The 20,192-nt window shown below is 35.0% G+C and overlaps 2 protein-coding genes across 2 annotated transcripts; one reads left to right on the top strand and one right to left on the bottom strand.

Moving 5' to 3' along the window:
- Positions 1-1,811: 1,811 nt before the first annotated feature.
- Positions 1,812-4,048, bottom strand: LOC132191841 (Heavy metal transport/detoxification superfamily protein). Its single transcript, XM_059606955.2, has 5 exons — positions 3,942-4,048; positions 3,665-3,800; positions 3,255-3,478; positions 2,925-3,003; positions 1,812-2,748 (listed from the first exon to the last, which is right to left on the bottom strand). The coding sequence occupies exons 1-5, from the start codon at positions 3,948-3,950 to the stop codon at positions 2,150-2,152; spliced, it is 1,047 nt and encodes a 348-aa protein (XP_059462938.2). The 5' UTR covers positions 3,951-4,048; the 3' UTR covers positions 1,812-2,149.
- An 8,282-nt stretch (positions 4,049-12,330) lies between these two features.
- Positions 12,331-19,684, top strand: HRS1 (Histidyl-tRNA synthetase 1). The gene is made up of 11 exons (XM_059572450.2): positions 12,331-12,715; positions 12,793-12,888; positions 14,056-14,144; positions 14,355-14,484; positions 15,237-15,329; positions 16,338-16,412; positions 16,918-17,035; positions 17,198-17,340; positions 18,198-18,326; positions 19,064-19,227; positions 19,325-19,684. Exons 1-11 carry the CDS (start codon positions 12,350-12,352, stop codon positions 19,461-19,463), a joined length of 1,542 nt encoding a protein of 513 aa, XP_059428433.2. The 5' UTR covers positions 12,331-12,349; the 3' UTR covers positions 19,464-19,684.
- Positions 19,685-20,192: the final 508 nt, after the last annotated feature.

Below are 20,192 nucleotides of genomic sequence, written 5' to 3'. Positions count from 1 at the left end.
GTAAAGAGCCACATACGTAAATTTTCTAAAAGTCAGGTTGTAGAAAAAATTTCTTCAACTCAGTCTTTAAAAATGAATATCCACATGCCCCTTTAGCATGTGAGAATCACATATAATAGCATGTACTTCTCACATTTTTTTTAATAGCATTAATAATAATAATAACAATAATAAAAATGTACTTCTTACATGCTCATAAAACACATGATACATCTGAAAATTGAATTTGAGAAATTCTTACGACGGAATTTATAAGAAATTTATATTCTTAATCCTTAAATAAAAAAATAATTAAAAAAAAAAAAAGCGTGAGCCACTTTTCTTATTATTGTAATTTTTGTGATATTGTTTATAATAAGAGATATCATTTTCATGGACATCGTGCGCAAATATCAACCTTAGTTTATTATAAAATATAAGTTTTTTTTTTTTTTTTTTTTTTTTTGTCTTTTAAGTTATAAAATATAAGTTGAGTCAGCTGCTTTAAATACATTATCTTGAAAATGTATTAAATCTATAGCTAGCACGCCCCCTAAAATTGAGCACCAACTTCCCTTTAGAGCATTCCCAATGGAAGAGCCATATTTTTATGTAAAATAGCTCTTCAAAACTCACTTTTATCTAGTTTAGCTAAGTCATTTTTAAGTGTCTCTACATCCGATTAGTTATATTTCTAAAAAAAAGGTGGGAAAAGATTTGGGAAAAAGATAAAGTAGGAGAGAGAAACACTAAAAAATAAAATGGCTCCCTTAAAAAGTGCTGCTACATTTAACTTTTTTTTTAGCTCTTCTAATCAAATATCTATTTTACATATATTTTTGGCTCATCCAATGTGGGAGGTTTTTTGAATATTTGAAGAGCTATTCTAGATAAAAGTAACATTTGGCTCTTCCATTGGGAATGCTCTTAGCATTTATTGCCATGGAAAGAAGGTGTAGATTTCAATGGCCTCCTGCCTCCTGCCTCTTGGTCCCCAAAATAAATGGCCATTCAAACTTGTAATAGTAAAAAAAACGTCATCCAAGAGATAGTCTAAAATATTTTCTCATAACTTTAGTAAAAGAGTAACGTTACATTTTTTTTTTTGGAGTAAAATAGAAGTTCTTATTATTTGATTAAATATGTATTCCTTCAATGGTATGATTTTTTTTTTTCTTTTAACAAATATATTCTTCATTGATGAATAAATAGATCGAACAACAGCAATTTGCTCTCTAATTACAATACCATCAATACAATCTAAAATTTTCTCAATCTAAACACAGTCTAATACTTTAGCTAAAGAAAACATATTCCTTTAATGTTATGAAATTGTAATGCCAAAAAATAAAAATTTATTAGAATTATGTTAGAAGCCAATGTATTAATGTGGGGTATATACACTTGTATGTACCCGTGTCAAATGACTTATATGGGTGCGGACCCTTTTTAATTAGAAATTTGTTAAAATATATATATATATATATATATATATATATATATATATATTGTGTGATTGTGGTGGATTACAACATTGTGTGGTTGCAAAAATTGAAACCTTGTTATTATTTATTTTTACTTTCCGTAGGTAATATCGGTTGGTCCCATATTAGTTACCAACCGACTCCAATTCAAGAGATGGTCCCATTTTTGAATAGAAATGCTATCATATTTGCTACTTGCTAGTCCCACACATTCAATCAGCCATCATGCCACCAGCTACAACTACAAATTTCGCCGATTAAAATAATAATAATAATAATAATAATAATAATATAAATTGATTAGTTCAAAACCACGTGGATTTGTCCAGACCACGAACCTTCGCCGAATCATCGTAAACCTATTTGTTTTGTTATTTGTGAATAACATATTATATGTTTATTTAATATTATATTCTAAAAAATTAGTACAAAATTTAAACCGTAAAAGGACAAATAAACCGACAACCAACAACCGAACCCGCTACTGAACCGGCCATACCAGCTGGCTACTGTAACGGGTAACCTACTCTAGAACTCCAAAATTCTAGAGCTCTACTATTTGTCCTCATCCGTAATTTCACATATTTACTCCTACTTTTTTCAATCTCTGTATACCCCCCCTCCACTTATTTACAGTGTTTTTCAAATCTTTGATCGGCCACCGTTGATTTCCCTCTCTCTCTGTCTCACATCACCGAACAAGCGTTGGGATTCTCGTCGCTGAACATCTGAGGCGCGTGCATCGCGTGGGCGTGGGGGTGCGGCAGCTCGTATCCCTGATGTGCGTATCCCTGATTCACGTACCCTTCGTTCCCGTACCCATGATTTACATACCCCTGATAAGCTTCCACCGGGTAATTCTGAGCATGATGAACTTCCACCGGGTAATTCTGATCGTACACGTTCCCCCCGTTCCAGTACGTGGGTGACGCGTAGGGGTACCCATGGTACTCCATCTTGCTCAACTCCACCTTGGCCCCTCCACCTTCCTCTTTTTTCGCAGCATCTCCGCCACCACCTTCTTTCTCTTTCTTATCTCCGCCGCCACCACCTTCTTTCTCTTTCTTATCTCCGCCGCCACCGCCGCCTTCCTTTTTCTTGTCTCCGTCTCCTCCGCCGCCGCCTTCCTTTGGTTTCTTATCGCCGCCTTCGTCTTTCTTCGGCGGAACAACGTCGACGCTCCTCTTCAGCTTCGCCGTGAGATAAGGGACCAGCGCTTTCGCGTCCATTGTGCCCTTCACCGTTACCAGATCTTTGCCTGCGTCTATGTCAACCTTCTCAACCCCTGCGCACATGAGATGAATTGGATTGCGTCACACAAAGAATCGAATATTCTGTAGAATCTATTTGCTTGCAACACCCTAACCGATTAATTTAATTTAATTTAATTCAAATAATAACATATTAAGAAATAATTTAATTTTTTCATAATTTAAAACAATGAGGGAATAGTAATCTCACCGTCAAACTTTTGGATGATCTTCCGCATCTTATGAATGCAACCGTCGCAATGCAGTGGGATCTTCAGAACCAACGTACTCTGCACCACCGAAAAGTCATAATTAGTTGAGAAAATCGGATTTAAAAAATGCAAAATTCAAGTAGGGTTAACACGCGCCGTGGTAACGTGAGATTTAATAAACCAAGTCACGGACCACCACGTGGGGTTAACACGCGCCGTGAGTACGCCGCAACTCATTCAGTTTTTTTTTTTTTTTTTACAGAATTCGTAGCTGCAAAGGCGCGTGTGGATCCAGATTCAGCAAGGAGGCGCAGGTTAAGAGAGTGTACCTCTTTAGGTTTTTCGGGTTTCTTTTCATCTTTCTTCTTTTCTTCCTTTTTTGGTTCCTCTTTGGGCTTATTGTCACCGCCGCCGTCTTTCTTGGGCTGCGGTGACACGAGCTCCACCTTCTTCTTGATCTTCTGCTCCAGCTTCTCTCTGATTCCGGAGGGGTCCAGTTTCCCCATTACCGTCAATTTGTTGGCCGAACAATCCGCCTTGACATCATCAACACCTACACAAATCGTCAACAATTAGGAAATTTTGTTGGAGAAAATTGATTGCTTCACAATTACTTCTCCAATTCATCCTCGGGGAAATTTCCGAGAATGACCGATGAGAACGATTCCCAGTTTACTTGGTAAACAACGGATTAAAAAAAAAAAATCAACAAACAATAGAATAATTAATCTGGTTATACCATCGAAACTGCGAACAGCTCTCTTGATTTTTTTGGCGCATCCCTCGCAATGCATGTCCACCTTGTAAACGGCGGTGATCTTGCCGTCGTCCTTCTTGTCGGCGGCCTTCTCACCGTCATTCTTTCCTCCATCTTTCTGTTGCCATAATTAAAAAAAAAAAAAAACGCTTAGAAGACGAAAAACGGAACATTGCACAATTTCAACACATTACAGAAGGATTTAACGAAGGCCATGAGATTGGAATACAGTGAAGCTCGAGAGACTTCGAAAACTAACCTCGCCCATTGTTAGGAGGCAAAGGAAATATTATTTTTCGTCAAATTGTATGACTTCGTAATTGCTAGAACGGTTGTTTGAAGAGTACCAATTAGAGGCTGCGATGAGAATATATAGAGGGTCGGGTTGGTTGCGTCGCCAAGTCGGCGCGAATATTATTATTATTTCTAATATATTGTATTTAATTTATGTTATGTATGGTATGCGGTGGTGATGATGTATGGATGAATGGATTGGCTCATGCTCTTGACTCTTTAGCTTTTGTTTATTTTAATCCTTTAAAATGTTTTGTTGGTGAGTTCACTGCCGTCGTAGCCGACTCAATAGTTCTCCAGGATCAACCATTTTACAAGCTGACGTGTCATGTGAAATGACGATATAACCTCGAATAATAACGTGGGGGCCACTTATTTCAGTTAAACAGGTTTATAACTGTAAAATGCTCTCCCGTATGGCCCACAGTTTTTTACAGACCTACGAATTAACATTAGGGGTTGTGGATTTCATTCCTTTAATTAAATGGTTTGAATTAAATTTTAATTCGAATTTCACACCTAACAATATTTAGGACCTACATTTTTGCAACGACACTAAGAATTCGACATAAATTCAATACAAAATTAATGTGTTAGGGTTGAAAAGTTTGATCCGTTTAATTAAATGAGTCGGGTTAATACCGGCCAATATAATCTTAGGGTGCGTATGACACTGCAATTTCATAGATAAAAAGTGTAATTTTAAACAAAATAGCATAAAATGAATTATTTGGAATTTAATTTTTTTTTTTAAATTGCGATTTAGAAAAGTAGAATTCAAAATTTTAAAAAGACTAAATTACAATTTTGAAAGTCAAATTACGATTTTGTCAAACACACTTTTTGAAATTAAAGACCCAAATAAACTTTTATACTACACAACAAAAATTCAACAAATTCTGATTTGGGAAAACGGCAAAGAGTTTTGAAAACAAGGGGAACCCCAGTAAAGCAACAGAGGAACTGTTATTGTCATCCACAGAGTGAAGAGAAGGTATTTTAGCATTGCTGCCATGGTATGTTGATAATAATTGACAATTGGCAACCAAATGTGATATTATAGCAAATATCGACTGATCCCTTTAGTGGGGGTGATTTCAGACCTTCCATTGATATTATCTTCTTCTTTTCTTTTGTGGCCCAAAAAAAAAATAATATCATTTTTGTCCATTTCTTCTGGGCATATATCAGTATGTTGATACTTGTGTTTCTCATGCTTTTGTATATCTTTAAATTGACCTTAGATTTGGCTTATTCATATTCATGGCGTAGCAGATAGATACTCAGGAAAGTTCATCCAATATCTGCAATGTTAGGCTCGTCCAGGCCAAAAACTCACCCATCAGAATTAGACACAAAGTAATAGTTGAGAAGGGTGTTCAGCATCACATCCTTGCAAATTGCGTACCCATGTAGCATTTGTGTTCATCTCTAGCAATCGTTGTATTGGCAAGGCCAACCACAATACGTACCTAGAGTTTTACGTTCTTACGAAACACTCAATCATACGATATTGGATAGCAATTTTGTTGTCTGAGTCGCTAGTAATTTAGATAGTCAATGTGATAGAATTTTTATAAAACTCATCTGTTATAGCAAGTTTCGGACAGTCCACCCAAATTCTCTTGCATTACTGTCGAGATTGTTGGCCTTAGTGTACAAGTGTAACAATGCCGCTTTGCTCACTTGGGCGGCTTTTAAAACTTACCTTGTGAAATGCAATTTCGAATGTCATAAAAAGTTGCTTTGATTTATCTCATTGAACACCAATTGATTTGAGATAAAATAGTCAAATGCCCAATAAAACGCTTATTATATATAGAGCTTAGTGTTCTTATGCAATACTCAACCATATGAATCATGGATAGAGATTTTTAGAAGTAAGATCCACCTGCCATTGCAAGTTTTGAACAGTTGCTTAAATTATTAATAATTCGGACAACAAATTAGTAGAATAGGATTCGTGTTTTAAAAAGAAGTATAGCCTAATGTGGCAAGGTTTTATGTGATAGTGACCTAATAGGGGGCTTTGAAGTCCTAAACAGAGAAGATATACTTGACTTCGGGGAGAATATGCTTACATCATCAGTGATGTCAGCAATAAATCGATATAAGTCCAAATTTGAAATGTCCCCCCCACTACCCTAATTCTACGAGGGAGGGGTTTGATTGAATGGGAAGAAAAGTAGGGAGTGGGGTATTGGGGAAGTTAGACCATCCATTTTGACTTGCTGTCGTGTTACGCATGTGGGAGTGGGAAAGGAAGACTAGATTAAAGGGAATTCGTAATTTTGCGAAGGAAGAAAAGCGTAGGCCCTTACGATTGTACGACCACATTCGTAATTCATTGTCTCTCCACTATCATGCTTTTCATGCATAAAACAATGGTGCATTGGATCTCGGCGCATGCACGTGCATCAAGTTTTTAGCCACCATTCAAGCAAATTCAAAGAAAAAAAAAACACTATATATGTCCGGTCCAATCAAGCTGTGTTTGACGGGTGTAAAAGTATATTTAACATTTAAAAAGTTTTTAAAGAAAAAAACATTCATTTGTTAAAAAAAAAAAAATTAAAAGCACTTTTAAAGGTCTAAAAAGTCCAAAAATTGACAAGACACACTTTTAGCAAAAACTTAAAAACGAAGCTTTTGTCAAAAAAAAAGAAGAAGTTTTTTTACTTAAAAGTTCTATTTCTCAAACACAATCTCAAACATGTTTTAATGCTAGAAGTAAGTGTCCTTTTATGTTTTTTCAAATGTGGTGTTTAAAATTAGTGTTAGATCAAAATCAAATAATAATCATCCAAAATCAAACGACAATTTTAAAAGTCACATCATTTTCGAATAAAAGAAGAACACAAATCTTACTTTTAGCATTACAAAATGCAAAGCTTTCCTGTGAATTTTTAAAATTCAAGAAAGGGGGAAAAAGCAGTGGTGTGTCTGTCACCACCTTTTTTTTTTTTTTGTGAATTTTTATTGAGGGTATTTTTGTCATAAGGCATTGATACAATCTTTAATTAGAAAATAAAAAATTTTACAAATTGAGTATTAGTTTAAAGGGATATGTATACTTTTTCTAATTAAAAAACACAAGAGAGTGTCCCCAAGAGGTAGCTCAATCGGCTGGGACCACGCTTAATGAAGCGGAGGTCACTAGTTCGAATCCCCCTTCCCCCTCCTTGTGCGGACATGTCAAAAAAAAAAAAAAAAAAAAAAACACAAGAGAGTAAGCATATTGATGCATGTAAAGTTGTACACTATGAGCAGAAGTAGAGTAATACTAAAGTTACCATTGTATTTCTCATCATGTGTCATTCTAAGAATAAGGTGGTTTTTAAAATTACCATTGAATTTGTAATTAATCATAATTAAATTTTGATTAAATTATACTTTTAAAAGTGATCTTATTTTTAAAGTGACACAAAAAAGACACGAGTGACTTGTAGGAATATGCTCGTCCTAAAGTACATGTCGGATAACAATGGTGAATGGTTTTTTTTTTTTTTTTTTTAATATATCCAAACAAAAAAGAAAAAAAATGAATTCGAACTAATGGCTTCCGTCTAAATTATCCGAACAAGAATGGTGAACGTTGGAATTTATTTTTGTTATTCCAGAATTGATTACGATGGTGAAGTTTATAGCATATTCTAGGTTCTTCCCATATTCTCCCTCTGTGTGTCTTTCCTTTCCGAGCAATTCATCGGCAGATTCATTAGCCGAATGATTGCCATGGCTGATAATACAATCTGTCACATTTATGAGCAACTTCCTTTGCTGTTGCTATGACAGACACCCCCATTAATTATGTCTCACATTTACGTTTTTTCCTTCTTTCAAAAAAAAAATCATTCAGTAAAGCTCAATGCACTTTCACTTGTTTCTTTTAATTATCGGTTAGAATTTTTTATTAAATCCGGTCAAATTCTCAAAATACTCGTATTTTATTATTAAAATAAAATAAAAAATGAAAAAATTCAAAAAAAAAATTTATTATTATTTATAAAAAAAAAATCTTTGCAATATTTTTGTAACATCTTTGTAATCTTTTTTTTTTTATCATTTTTTTTAATAATGAAAAACATGGGTATTTTGGGCGTTTGACACAAATTAATGGAAAATCTTAACGGAATTGGGTAATCGAAAGAAATTGAAAATTTGATCCCCTTAATTGAGAGTTTTTTTAACTTTAACGGTACTTTCAAAACCCAAGAAAGTGTAAGAGAGTTTTGTAAAGTTTTTTGAAATAAAACCGTAAGAAATAATTAGTGTCAATATTTTTCTCATCTCATCTAACAAATAAACCATTAGATTTGTGGACTAATCAACGATGAATCGTGATTAATCTATTAAATTTGTAGAAGAATATGAGAAAATTATAGACAAATTATTGACACTAATAATTCCTTTAAAAACATTAGCAATTGTATAATGAATTCATTGGGATAATATCCCTGCAATGACTCCACTCAGGATCACGGTTGGTACAACGTTTGGTACATTGATATATATGATAAATTACTTCTACTATTTTTCCCGTGATTTCCAATTTTCCATGAGTCTCATTATTGAATCCTGGATTTATTCGATCTAGCTTCTTTGTTGGCAATTGGCAAAGGAGTCAATTCAGATCTGGATTTCCCAATTCAAAAATTGTCTCTCCTCCTTTGCCAATTACAATCATGACAAGACTAGAAAAAAAAAAAAATTATCATCATTTCAAGTTTGAATTGCCAATTACCCTCATCACAAGTTTGAGCATCTTGACCATGTTAGTCAAGTTGTGCTTCACGTACGCTAGAGTTTTTTAAAATATAAATATAATATTATTAAATATTGTATATTTTTTAAGTATAAATAAATTTGGAATGATTGAAGTGACCATAAAAGCAAATAGAGAATAAGCATGTGAAGGGCAAAATTGGATAGAGATATGATAAAAAATTATCGATGATCCTATTTTTCATCCATATCTGTTATATGGATAAGTGAATCTATCATTAAATTTGTAAAAGAAATGGTTAGAAGAATAATGTGTAACATCACTCAGATAGAGAATAATGTATCATATGTTTGGGACCTTCTTAAAGAATTTTTTTTTTTTTGGTCCGAATATTCAAGAGCTAAGACCATTCCAATCAATCTCCGCATGTTGTGTACCCATATTTATTTTTTTACTTTCTTTACTTTTTTCATGTGCGTACTATAAAAATTTACTAAGGATCTATTTGTGCGTGCATTTGAGGGGCCTAAAAGTGCGTTTAGCACTTAAAAAATTCGTTTGAAGACAAAAGTAGATGTTTGGTAAAAAAAAATTAAAAGCGCTTTTAAGGGTTTAAAAAGTTAAAATTGTCAAAAACGCACTTTTGAAAAAAACTTAAAAATGAAACTTTTGCAAAAAAAAAAACTTTACTTTTAAGCTTTTTCCAAAAGTACATTTTGGCAATTTTTAGAATAAAAAAGTCAAATATATACTTTTAAAATTTTTTACCAGACAAGTTAGATTTTTGTTTGGTACAGCTTTTATGTACTAAAAGTATTTTTTAAGCCCCATGACCATCCTCATCAAACTCTTCATATTTAACATTTCTCTAAATTTTTAACAAAATCCACAAAAAAAAAAAAAAAAAAAAATCATTTATCAAACTCTTTATCAAAAGTTAAGCTTAACATTTGTTTTAACTCCTCTTAAAATATAAAGACATCAAAAGCAAAAGCTATGTATTTTTTAAGAGAGTCTATTTGGGATTGCGTTTGAGAAATAGAGAAAATATTTTTTGGAAAAAGCTTCATTTTAAAACTTTTGCCAAAAGTGCGTTTTAACCATTTTTATAGGTTTTTTGGATCATTAAAAGCGCTTTTAATTTTTTTACCATACGAATACTTTTTTTTTTTTTTTTTTTCAAATGGACTTTTTGAATGTTAAACGCACTTTAAGGTTCCACAAACGCAATCACAAACAGACCCTTAGTTGTTGGGGTGACATTTTGGTAAATTTCTCACATAGAATCAAAGTGAGTGAGTATAATGCAATCCCAAAAGTACTTTCAGCAAAGTTCTCCTAGTCATATTTTATAACCTTTGAGCTGCATTTGTTAAGAATGTTTTTTAAATCCGATAATTTTTGGAAGATGTTGGGGACTTCATGAGAAGGTACAAGGAAGTTTTCAGTTTTGGGAACCCTGAACCCATGTTTAAGGCGTTTGAGAAAGTTACAATATGAAGGTGATGTTGGAATGAGAGATAATGGGAAGGAAGGATTTGGGATATTTTCCAATGGAAATGGAAGGAAATTGGGCTGTTGAATAAATAATATGCTGAAAGCTACTTGACGAAGTTGGAATCAACCCACTCCTTTTCCAAGATTCCAGCCCCAGAAAATGGTTTTAGTGATTTGCATGGAACATTTAGAAATTAGAAAAGTATGGGAATCATGGGCTGGGATGGATTGCAATAGATGGGTATACCTTAAAGGCTTAAAATATTGTTTTTGAAGACAAATAGCAAGCAAGATGGGAGATTGTGCATTAACTTTCTGTGCATTTGGGCAGGATGTTGTGAGCATTGGGTGTGCTTAATAAAGAATTACCTATCAATTACAATTGCAGAAATTAGATTTTGTAAGATTTTTAGACAATCTGTTTCAGCAATGGGTTGCCTGCTTGAAAGAGGATAATGCCTTTTCAATATCACCCATTTGTTAGGTTTTTTCATTAAATCCTTACAAAGGGTTGTCAAAATTACCAAAATGCCCCCCGTTTTCTGTTTAAAAAAAAAAAATTGCAAAGAATCAGAAGTTGTTAAGAATTTAACAAAATTTGCAAGAATACCCACGTTTGAATCTTTGCAAATTTTTTTATAATAAAAAACATGGGTATTTTGAGAATTTTTACATGATTTAACGGAAAAGCCTAATGGTGGGTGACATTATAAAAAGTGAAAAGTTTGATACACTAAATTTAGAGTATTTAAACTTCAAGGAAGTAATTGTAAAAGTGATAAAAATTCAAGCGGTTAAGTAAAATTTTTTCTAAATTAAACTTTCACGTGGGAGTATTCATTTATGTCTTTCAAAGCATGTTAATTTTTGTTATTTGTATATCTTTTTACAAAAATTACGCATTGTGATAGCTGCTTTACAAACGAGAGAAATGAATTTTAAAGTAAAAAGGGGCTCACATCACACACTATAAGGATTGGATGTTTATACCACCGCCGACAACCCGTATGTATGCTTAGATTACTATCCAGGAGGCTAACAAGGGGCCTCGTATTTGAAGGGTTGACTTGTAATAAATCAGCTTTTGGTATAAATGTGTAATTATGCTTATGTGGCATCTTTCGGAATACTAACCAGATAATTGTAGTTAAAGTTGTTATAATATTATAATTGTGTTAAAAGGTGAGTTTGTAGTTTCAAAAATGAAAGAAAATTTTATGCTTAGATAAACTTTCTGCTGCTAGTGTTTTAGTGAGTAGTAGTGCCACGTGGAAAATATTTTCTACTATATGACTTGTATAAAAGTCGGGGTGTTACATCGGGGGTAAGCAATATGTTTTTAGGGAAATCTAACATTAATTTGTTGCCAACAAAGACAACTTTTTAAAGATCATGTGTCTTATATGTGACCACTAGCCATATCTTGTGGAAATGCTTGTTAGCAAGAGATGTTTGAGCAGGGTGCATAAGAGTCTTTAGAAAATTTTTATCAAGTTTGTTAAAGACCATGGGATCAGCACGATGATAATTGGGTTAGTTCTATTCAAGTGTGGGAGAGACTTCTATTGGGTGTTGCAAAGGTGAATTAAAATGCAAAGATTGAAACGACACACAAAAAAAAGTACATTAGAGTGATCGTACGAGACTACGAGTGATGTGTTTTGGCCTCCATGTGTTCCACAAAACCTCATATCTCAAACCCCATAGTGACTAAAGGTTTAACAACCTAAATAGCAGCGGTGTTTAGCAGAAATTTAAGATTGCAATATGCAGTATTTGAAGGAGATGCATTGCAAATAGTGTAAGCTTTGAAGAGCGAATGAAAAAGTTTGAGTTGGTATGAGTAGTTGATCGAAGGGAAGCAAACTTGGCAGCTCACCGGCTCCAAAAAAAATAATCCTTTTCCTCATTTGAATAGAAAAAAAGAAAATAAAAAATAAAGTTAAAAAACCTTTATCTCAAAAAAGATCCTGTGGCCCTAACACCATAACATCTGGCCCAAACTCTCGTTCATATTGTTGACGAGTCACGAGTCTGAGGAGAGCCCAACATGTGGCCCAGGCCCAATAAGCACGCTTAGCCCGCGTGGCAAATAAGGCGTGCGAGTGCGCGGCGCGCTCTCACTCACTCGCTCACTCACCGCCACCACAATGCCGGCAAACCCTTCTTCCCTCCTTATCCTCCACCCGCGTCTCAACGTCTATCTCAAGCCCTTCGTTCTCTCTCTCCCTCACTTCTCATCTCCAACCCTCTCTTTCAATGGCGCTCGCAGTTTTCCCATTCCCAGACATCCGTTTCCGATAGGCCCTACTAGAAACTTCTCTTCCTTGTCGTCCACTTCGGTAGCACAGTGTTCGGGCGAGAATGGCGGTGACGGAGGTAGGTCCGGTGCGCTATCTCCGCCGCCGATCACCGATGTGGTGCAGAAGATCGACGTCAATCCTCCCAAGGGAACCAGGGACTTCGCCCCCGAGGAAATGCGGCTCCGCAGTTGGCTCTTTCAGAATTTCCGAGAGGTTAGGGTTTCAAAACATGTATATATATTTACGGATGTATGCATGAAGGTTTGTATTTGATTGGCTGTGGAATTTAGGTTTCGCGGATATTCGGGTTTGAGGAGGTTGATTTTCCTGTGCTGGAGTCGGAGGCGTTGTTCATTAGAAAAGCCGGGGAGGAGATTAGGGACCAGGTTAGTCTCAGCTATATCTTGTTGTTTCATTCTCTATGAAATGAGCTTTTTTTATTAATTAATTAATTATTATTATTATTATTTCTTTGGAGAACTTCACTGAAGATTTTTGAATTTTCACCCGATTTGATAAACTTCCCCAAAACTTCAAAATCTCTCAATTTAGTCTCCTGAACTTTCAATTGCTCTCAATTTGAACCCCTCTGTCAAATTTTAAATGTTACATGACGTTTATATCCTGACTTAACTTTCAAAACGTTTTTTATTTTTAAAAAAACAAAAATCAGGGATACTTTGGTCTTTTTTTTTTTTTTTTTTTTTTGTATTTTTAACGGCTAAAATTGACGGAAGAGTCCAAATTGAGAGCAATTGAAAGTTCAGATGACTAAATTGAGAGATTTTGAAGTTTAGGGAGGTTATTTCAAAATGGGTGGAAGTTCGGGGGTTTTCGGTGAAGTTTCCCCTATTTCTTTTTGTATCAGTTGCCATATATACGCATAGTAGACGTTAGGCTCAAAAGATTGGTGACTATTCGATCACGTAGCACTACTTGGCAGGAATAATAAGCTTTGGGAGTAAATAAATCACGTCCCGTTATATTTGAAATTTTAGAGTTTGTTAGTTCCTCAACCTCAGTTTTAATTGGAAGTGGTTAAGTAACTCAAAATGGGAGTTTTCCGGGTTTCAAATTGTGTAGAAGTCATTCATTAAATGAGAGAACTGGTATGCTAAATGGTCTTTATTTTCCCAATTTAGTGGGTTTGTGCTTGTTTGAGATTCGAGACCCTTGAGAGTAATGTAATGCCAGAAAAATTACTAAAGCACCTGGAATTTAAGATTATCACCTAGGGGTAATATGTACAGATATCAGTTAGTGATGATTATTAGTGGGTGATGACTGTAATCTTTTTCTTTATATGAACTATGCTACGGTTGATCCCTGATAGATGTCTTATTTTTCTAAACCCATATTAGCCAATCAATATCTTCTCCTCTAGAAGAGCTACAAGAGTAACCAACTCCCAAAGTGATCTTACATGCACGCATGTGTTCATGCCTTTCTGTATGCTGTGTGACTCTTGTTGACAGTGATTGGCTCTGGGATGTTGTTATTCTGGAAATGTTTTATCTTTACATCTGCGAAGTTTATACTCTTTCACTGTGCAGCTATACTGTTTTGAAGATCGGGGAAATCGTCGAGTTGCATTGAGGCCTGAGCTCACTCCTTCTTTGGCGAGGCTGGTGATACAGAAAGGGTACGATTCTGATTCTGCGTGTGCCTTTTCCATGATAGGAATGCATAGTCTTCTTCATTTTTAATTTGTTGTCTTGTTTCTAGTACTTGCTCAGTTGGTTTTCAAGTTTGATATCTGGAAACTTTTTTTTGTTTATAAATTTATTTACTTATGATTTTTGTATCCAGGTACAGATGCCAGAATTTGATCTCCATGTTTTTTCTTGTCCAGAAAATCTGTGTCCCTCCCGTTGAAATGGTTTGCTATAGGACAGTGTTGGCGTTATGAAAGAATGACAAGAGGACGGCGCCGGGAGCACTACCAGTGGAATATGGATATTATTGGTGTACCTGAGGTGACGGTAGGAGCCTCTGACTTGACCTACTTTATGAACTTTGTGCTGGTTCAGTTTCGGTTCCTCTACCAACTCAACTAATGTTGGCCTTTATGTGCTGTGGAAGTTTTTAACCACTTAATATCACATTTAAGTAGTAACTTCTTATCCTTCTCTCTGTCTTTCTGATACATACTCAGACACAGACACACAGTGTTACTGCCTCCTTTTCTTCTATTTCATAAACACAAATTTAGTTTTAATCCTGAACATGTTTCTCTTGGTAACTTCATATGATTGTGATGGATATTGATCTCTAATACTCATTCTGCCTTGTTGAGTTTCTCAAGCTGTTTCACATGATGCACTCCATGTATTGGATTATAGTCTTCTAGGTTGCATTAGGATGCAAGTGTTTGGGGGAAGGAATTTGGATTTCAATACTAAAAGGTCATTTTTCTTTTTCTTTTTTTAAAAATCGGGTATAAAAAATACTTACCTTTTGTTGTTATTGAAAGTCATGGATACTGGAACTTTAGTGATATATGTGAATTGGAAACAAGTAGGTGGTGGGTGTTATTCCAAATTCCTTTTCTGGGTGACATTGCTGTTGAAAGAGCTCCTTTCTCTTTCATTCATTACATTTTTAGTTTAAAACCCTCTTGTCTTGTTAAAACTTCATTCAAGTACTTCATATTACACGTCCAAAATTCAAATCCAAACACAGCTTTACTTTCATTTCTTTGTCAAGCTTAAAATTTGCAGTTTTTGATCTATAGGCTGAAGCAGAACTTATTTCGTCTATCGTCACATTTTTCAAGCGAATTGGAATCACAGCATCAGATGTTGGATTCAAGGTTTCTAGTCGAAAGGTGCGGACAATTCTTTGAACATGGATTATTAGAGGTCTTTCATGATAACATTCTTCTTATGGCAGCTATCTTTCTTTAAGAGTTCCATTTGCAAAGTCTTTGTATTTCTGAATACTTCTCAAGACATTTAAGTATCTGATTTGCACGAATATGAACTGCTCCTAGGAAGTACATGTTTTGCTGAATTGAGTTTTCTTGGGAAGCAACTACTGAAAATTGCGTGACATATATATATTTTTTTTTGTGTGTGTGTGCGTGTGAAGAGACATGTATTTTTACAAGTATCTGAACAATATCTACTTAGATGACAAAGTATTAGTTTGTAAACTCTTAAAAGATTTGATTGAGAAAAGAAACAATGAGAGAGTTGATGAGGATTTATTATTTTTGTGGAGGGCGCCTCCTTGATTGTCATTATGTAATTCTTAACCTGAATCAAGCTTGTGATTGGCAGATAGGTCCAATCATTAGAGACATCCACCACTTCCTGGGAAAATTTCCTTGCTAGATTGCCCGTAAAATTCACCACTACGCAAATGCCTCTCTGCACAAGTTAAGAAGATGGGTCACTTCCAACCTCAGTCTCTCTTCCTTGGGTCATAAAATTAGTGATCTAAAATCCTTGTGATTCCCTCCCTCCCCCCGCCCCCAAAAAAAAAAGAAAGATCTCGAAAAGTACTACTAATTTTTTAAAGTACCCTTTGTTTCTCAAAACTTGCCCAATAGACTAAGCAAACATCAATATGGAAGTACACTTCTCTATTTTGCTTTTCTATCTGCATGAATGATTCTTTTTGTGTTTCTTGCTGGGGATTCTCTTATAGTGCACAATACTATTATGCGATAATTTTATTCTTTAAATTGTTGGATGAATTGGCAATAAGAGTTACATTGTTGACTTGAGCCTCTCTTAAACTGTTTTATATATAAGGCTAAATGCCACCATCTTCCATGATACTTCATTTGAATATTTTTACTGCAATCTGAGTCTTTTCCCCTTCATTACAGGTTTTACAAGAAGTATTGAGGTGCTACTCTATACCTGAAAATTTATTCAGCAAGGTTTGCATAATCATAGACAAGGTGAGCTATGCAAGGTTGCAAGTGTTGAGATGCCATGTTCTTTTAGAAAACCAGAGAATGTTACTATTCTGTATTTTTTTTTTTTTTTTTCAAAATGTGGTACTCATAATGTTAATTGTTAATACTTATTCTAGTCCTGATGGTCCTGTTCTTTATAAGTTTATTAAATACTTATCAAAAATAAAATTTACCTTTGTTTTATGATATTCTAGTTTAATATGTTAGATGATGTTAATTACGTCATGTGGGTTAGACACATTAATTTGACACTACCAAGCTCATTGCCAGTCTATAAAAGGTATTTTGATATGCATTGCTTGCTCTATATTGTTCTTGTAGTGTCATTGCTCTATGTCCTTTACTTCGATTTAGATATCTAATGTCACTACCAGTTGTTTTTATCACATGTATGTAGATAACAATACACGTGTTACCTGAATTTTCAGATGCTGTTATCTGTAAATTTTAATCGTTTTATGAGGGATGCATATTTATCTCAAAACAGATAGAGAAGATTCCACTGGATGAGATAAAGAAAGAGTTGACGTCTACTGGTGTATCAGAAGAGGGTGTTGAGGAGCTATTGCAAGTTCTTTCCATTAAGTCACTGGCGAAATTGGAAGGTAGTTTTCTGTCACTTTCATTGAGAAGTTATTTCTTACAATTTTGGACCAAACAAGGTGATATAAGTTGCCATCTGACATATGTAGTTATAAGGTGGCAATTGTTTCATTTGATTCTAATTATTGATTCTAATTATTTGTTTCATCTTTGTGTGTATGTAGAGATACTTGGAAGTGCTGGGGAAGCTGTTGCTGATTTGAAGCAGCTATTCTCGCTTGCTGAAAAGTTTGGTTATTCCGAGTGGATTGAATTTGATGCATCTGTTGTTCGTGGGCTTGCTTACTATACTGGTATTGTTTTTGAGGTGAGATTTTGTCCTGTTTTTTCTTTTTTTGACCTCATGGTCTGAATAAGAGTGTCACTGTGTAATAAATTGGAGTTTGACTCGCGCATTAGGGGCCACCCTCATCTCTAGCTTGCTTTGATAGTATGAGACAAAAAGAATAAATTATTGCATTCATTAGCTAATGAGTAATGATCTCTAAATTAAATTGATATTTTGTAAGTTCCAGGTCATGAGGGGTATATGTTGTGGGCATCGTCACGTTGACCATATGCTTTGTTCTTTGTTTGTTTAGGTGCTGAAACATGTAAAAACAATATAAAATATGATGAAAATATACATTTGAATTTTGTAGCGTTATTGTATACCTGAACCCTGCACTAGAATATTCCCAAGTTATTCCAGGTGTTTATATCCTTCATACTTGTGCTACTAACATGTTGGCATAGATATGACTTGTAAGCATTAACTATCATTATCTTATGCATGAAGCAAGTGGTACGTATGACATCAATTCCTGGTGAAATATTGAATGATAAGTAAATCAATTTTAATAGAAAGTGTAGAGAGGTGCAACTCAAGTACGCATGAAGTTTACAAGAGAGACCCCCAATTAGGGAGAAAAAAAAGAACACAAGTCCAAAAACTCAGTAAAATTAGAAAAATGAGGACTATTGTATGCCGCCATCCACGCGTAAAGAGATTTCAACATATTAGCTTTTAACTCTTAACACCAGCCTCTCGTTGATGAATATGCATGCTTTTATTGAAATGGACACAAGCACATTGTTTAACTCGATCTAAATACTTATTTTTTTTGTTTTTCCCCTCTCCCAAATGAATTTTCTTCTTCTGCTTTTTTTTTTTTTTTCCCTCAGGGTTTTGATAGAGAAGGAAAGTTGCGAGCCATTTGTGGTGGTGGGCGATATGACCGGTTACTCTCAACTTTTGGTGGTGAGGACCTTCCTGCATGTGGCTTCGGATTTGGTGATGCTGTTATAGTAGAAGTAAGTTCATCATTTTGGGTTTCTTCTGCTGCACTAGAGTGCTGCTTAATGAATGGAATTTGGGCTGCTATTATGTAATTACAAAAGTAATTCTATGCAAGCCGAATGTGTTGCACTTTTTTTTTGTAAGTAATATTTATGTCTAACATACAGGCTTGAGTTAGCATATATGGTTGTGAAGGGAATCTTTTTGATGATCACTACCCTTTTCTCTAGGCGTTTATGTTTTTTTTCCCTTGTTTAAGAGCGTCCAATTTCTCACTGGAGGAAGTCTACTTCCAAAGCAAATTGAGGTTGTAGTTAGAGAACTTTTAGCAGTGAGCTTGGCATTTACGCTTGTGAGCTTCATCTATTCATCTCCTTCTCTTAATTAAATAGCAAAAAACGAAGAAAAAAAAGAAAGCCTGTTGTGAGACAAAACCAAATAGGACAGCATTATAAACTACAAAAGCTAACACATTCTGTTGCCTTTGGTGTCATGAATGTGATAGGGTGTCGCGGGAAATTTACTTTTTAGTTGATGACCCTAGTACTGGCACCTAAGTACTGAGATACGTGCAGTGATCCATTGTGCCTCATGATTTTGAACTTTGTGATGTTTTTGTATATCTATTCATGTCCTGAATTTTTTGCTCAAATGATCTATTGCTTCTTTCATAAAAGTCTTTCATTTTTCTTTTGGTTAGTTAACTATATTTTTTTCTTCCCCTCTCTTCGTATGGATTGGTTTATTACAGTTGCTCAAGGAGAAGGGACTTGTACCAGAACTCAGCCTCCAAGTTGAGAATATTGTGTGTGCTCTGGATGTTGATCTTCAAGGAGCAGCTGCTAGAGTGGCTAGCATACTCAGAGAAAAAGGCCAAAGTGTAGATTTGGTCTTGGAAAGCAAACCACTTAAATGGTATTAATTCCGTATTTTTAGATGTCACAGGTTTCCTAATCAATTGCTGATCTTTATGATATGTTGTTATTCTAATTCTATTTATCTTCTCCTTCAGGGTTTTCAAACGAGCTGCACGGATAAATGCTTACAGACTGATATTGGTTGGAAGTTCAGAGTGGCAAAGGGGCATGGTTAGTGTAAAAATCCTTTCTTCTGGTGAACAGAATGAAGTCAAGCTTGATGAACTAGAGTGAGAAGTTCTGATTTTATGGAACTTACGTCTTCTAGGCTTTATTCTTGATAGTTAGGTACAACCTTTGTGGATTCATTTTTTTATCTGACATTAGGTACTTGCGTATTTTTGGTAGAAACATCAATGAATTTAACTCATTTTTTGCGCATGCTTTGTATGATAATAATGATGGCATGCTTTAACTACTGCGATTATGCACAATACTATGTGAACAAGGTGTTTGTATCAACCTAATTTTGGGCAATGATGCCTCTAATTGGTTGACATTTTCCCTTTTTTTCTTTAGCATTATAATGTTCAAACTTGGGAGGGACATTAATCCTGGCACCATCGGGAGTTGCTAGAGGCTTGACTCATTTTGTCCCCTCTGATGGGGTTGACATATGGAAGAAAAGAATGACTGCGCTTTTGTATTTCGGGCCTTGCACTATTTTCCTCTCTTATGGATTTGGAGTGCCGAGTTAATGATGAAAAGAGCCAACGTTTAAGGTTCTTTGGAACCGACCCGGCGTGAGAGGGGAAGTGATGAATCTATTAACGATATTTCCAATCTACCAGTGAGAGAATACTTTTACCTAGGCAAGTTAGCTGTTCAACTTTGAATAATGAATTGAGCAATTCATGTATTTAAGAGAGATACTTGGGGCAGCTACAAAATAAGAGAGATATTTGGTGGCCCTCGACTGATTTCAGCGGCGACGTTTGGCAGAGGAGGCGAGTATAGGTGGAT

The sequence above is a fragment of the Corylus avellana genome, chromosome 10 (assembly GCF_965113065.1).
Source record: "Corylus avellana chromosome 10, dhCorAvel1.hap1.2, whole genome shotgun sequence".
Lineage (NCBI taxonomy): Eukaryota > Viridiplantae > Streptophyta > Magnoliopsida > Fagales > Betulaceae > Corylus > Corylus avellana.
This window is presented reverse-complemented; position numbering and strand designations above follow the sequence as displayed.

Bases quoted from the DNA above. Each gene is read 5' to 3' on its own strand.
- LOC132191841 (XM_059606955.2), bottom strand. The intron at 3,004-3,254 runs GTACACTCTCTT...TCGGTGGTGCAG, and splicing joins AACCCGAAAAACCTAAAGAG to AGTACGTTGGTTCTGAAGAT. The intron at 2,749-2,924 runs GTGAGATTACTA...TCATGTGCGCAG, and splicing joins GATCATCCAAAAGTTTGACG to GGGTTGAGAAGGTTGACATA.
- HRS1 (XM_059572450.2), top strand. From the start codon at position 12,350: ATGCCGGCAAACCCTTCTTCCCTCCTTATCCTCCACCCGCGTCTCAAC. The intron at 14,485-15,236 runs GTAGGAGCCTCT...TTTGATCTATAG, and splicing joins TTGGTGTACCTGAGGTGACG to GCTGAAGCAGAACTTATTTC. The intron at 19,228-19,324 runs GTATTAATTCCG...CTTCTCCTTCAG, and splicing joins GAAAGCAAACCACTTAAATG to GGTTTTCAAACGAGCTGCAC.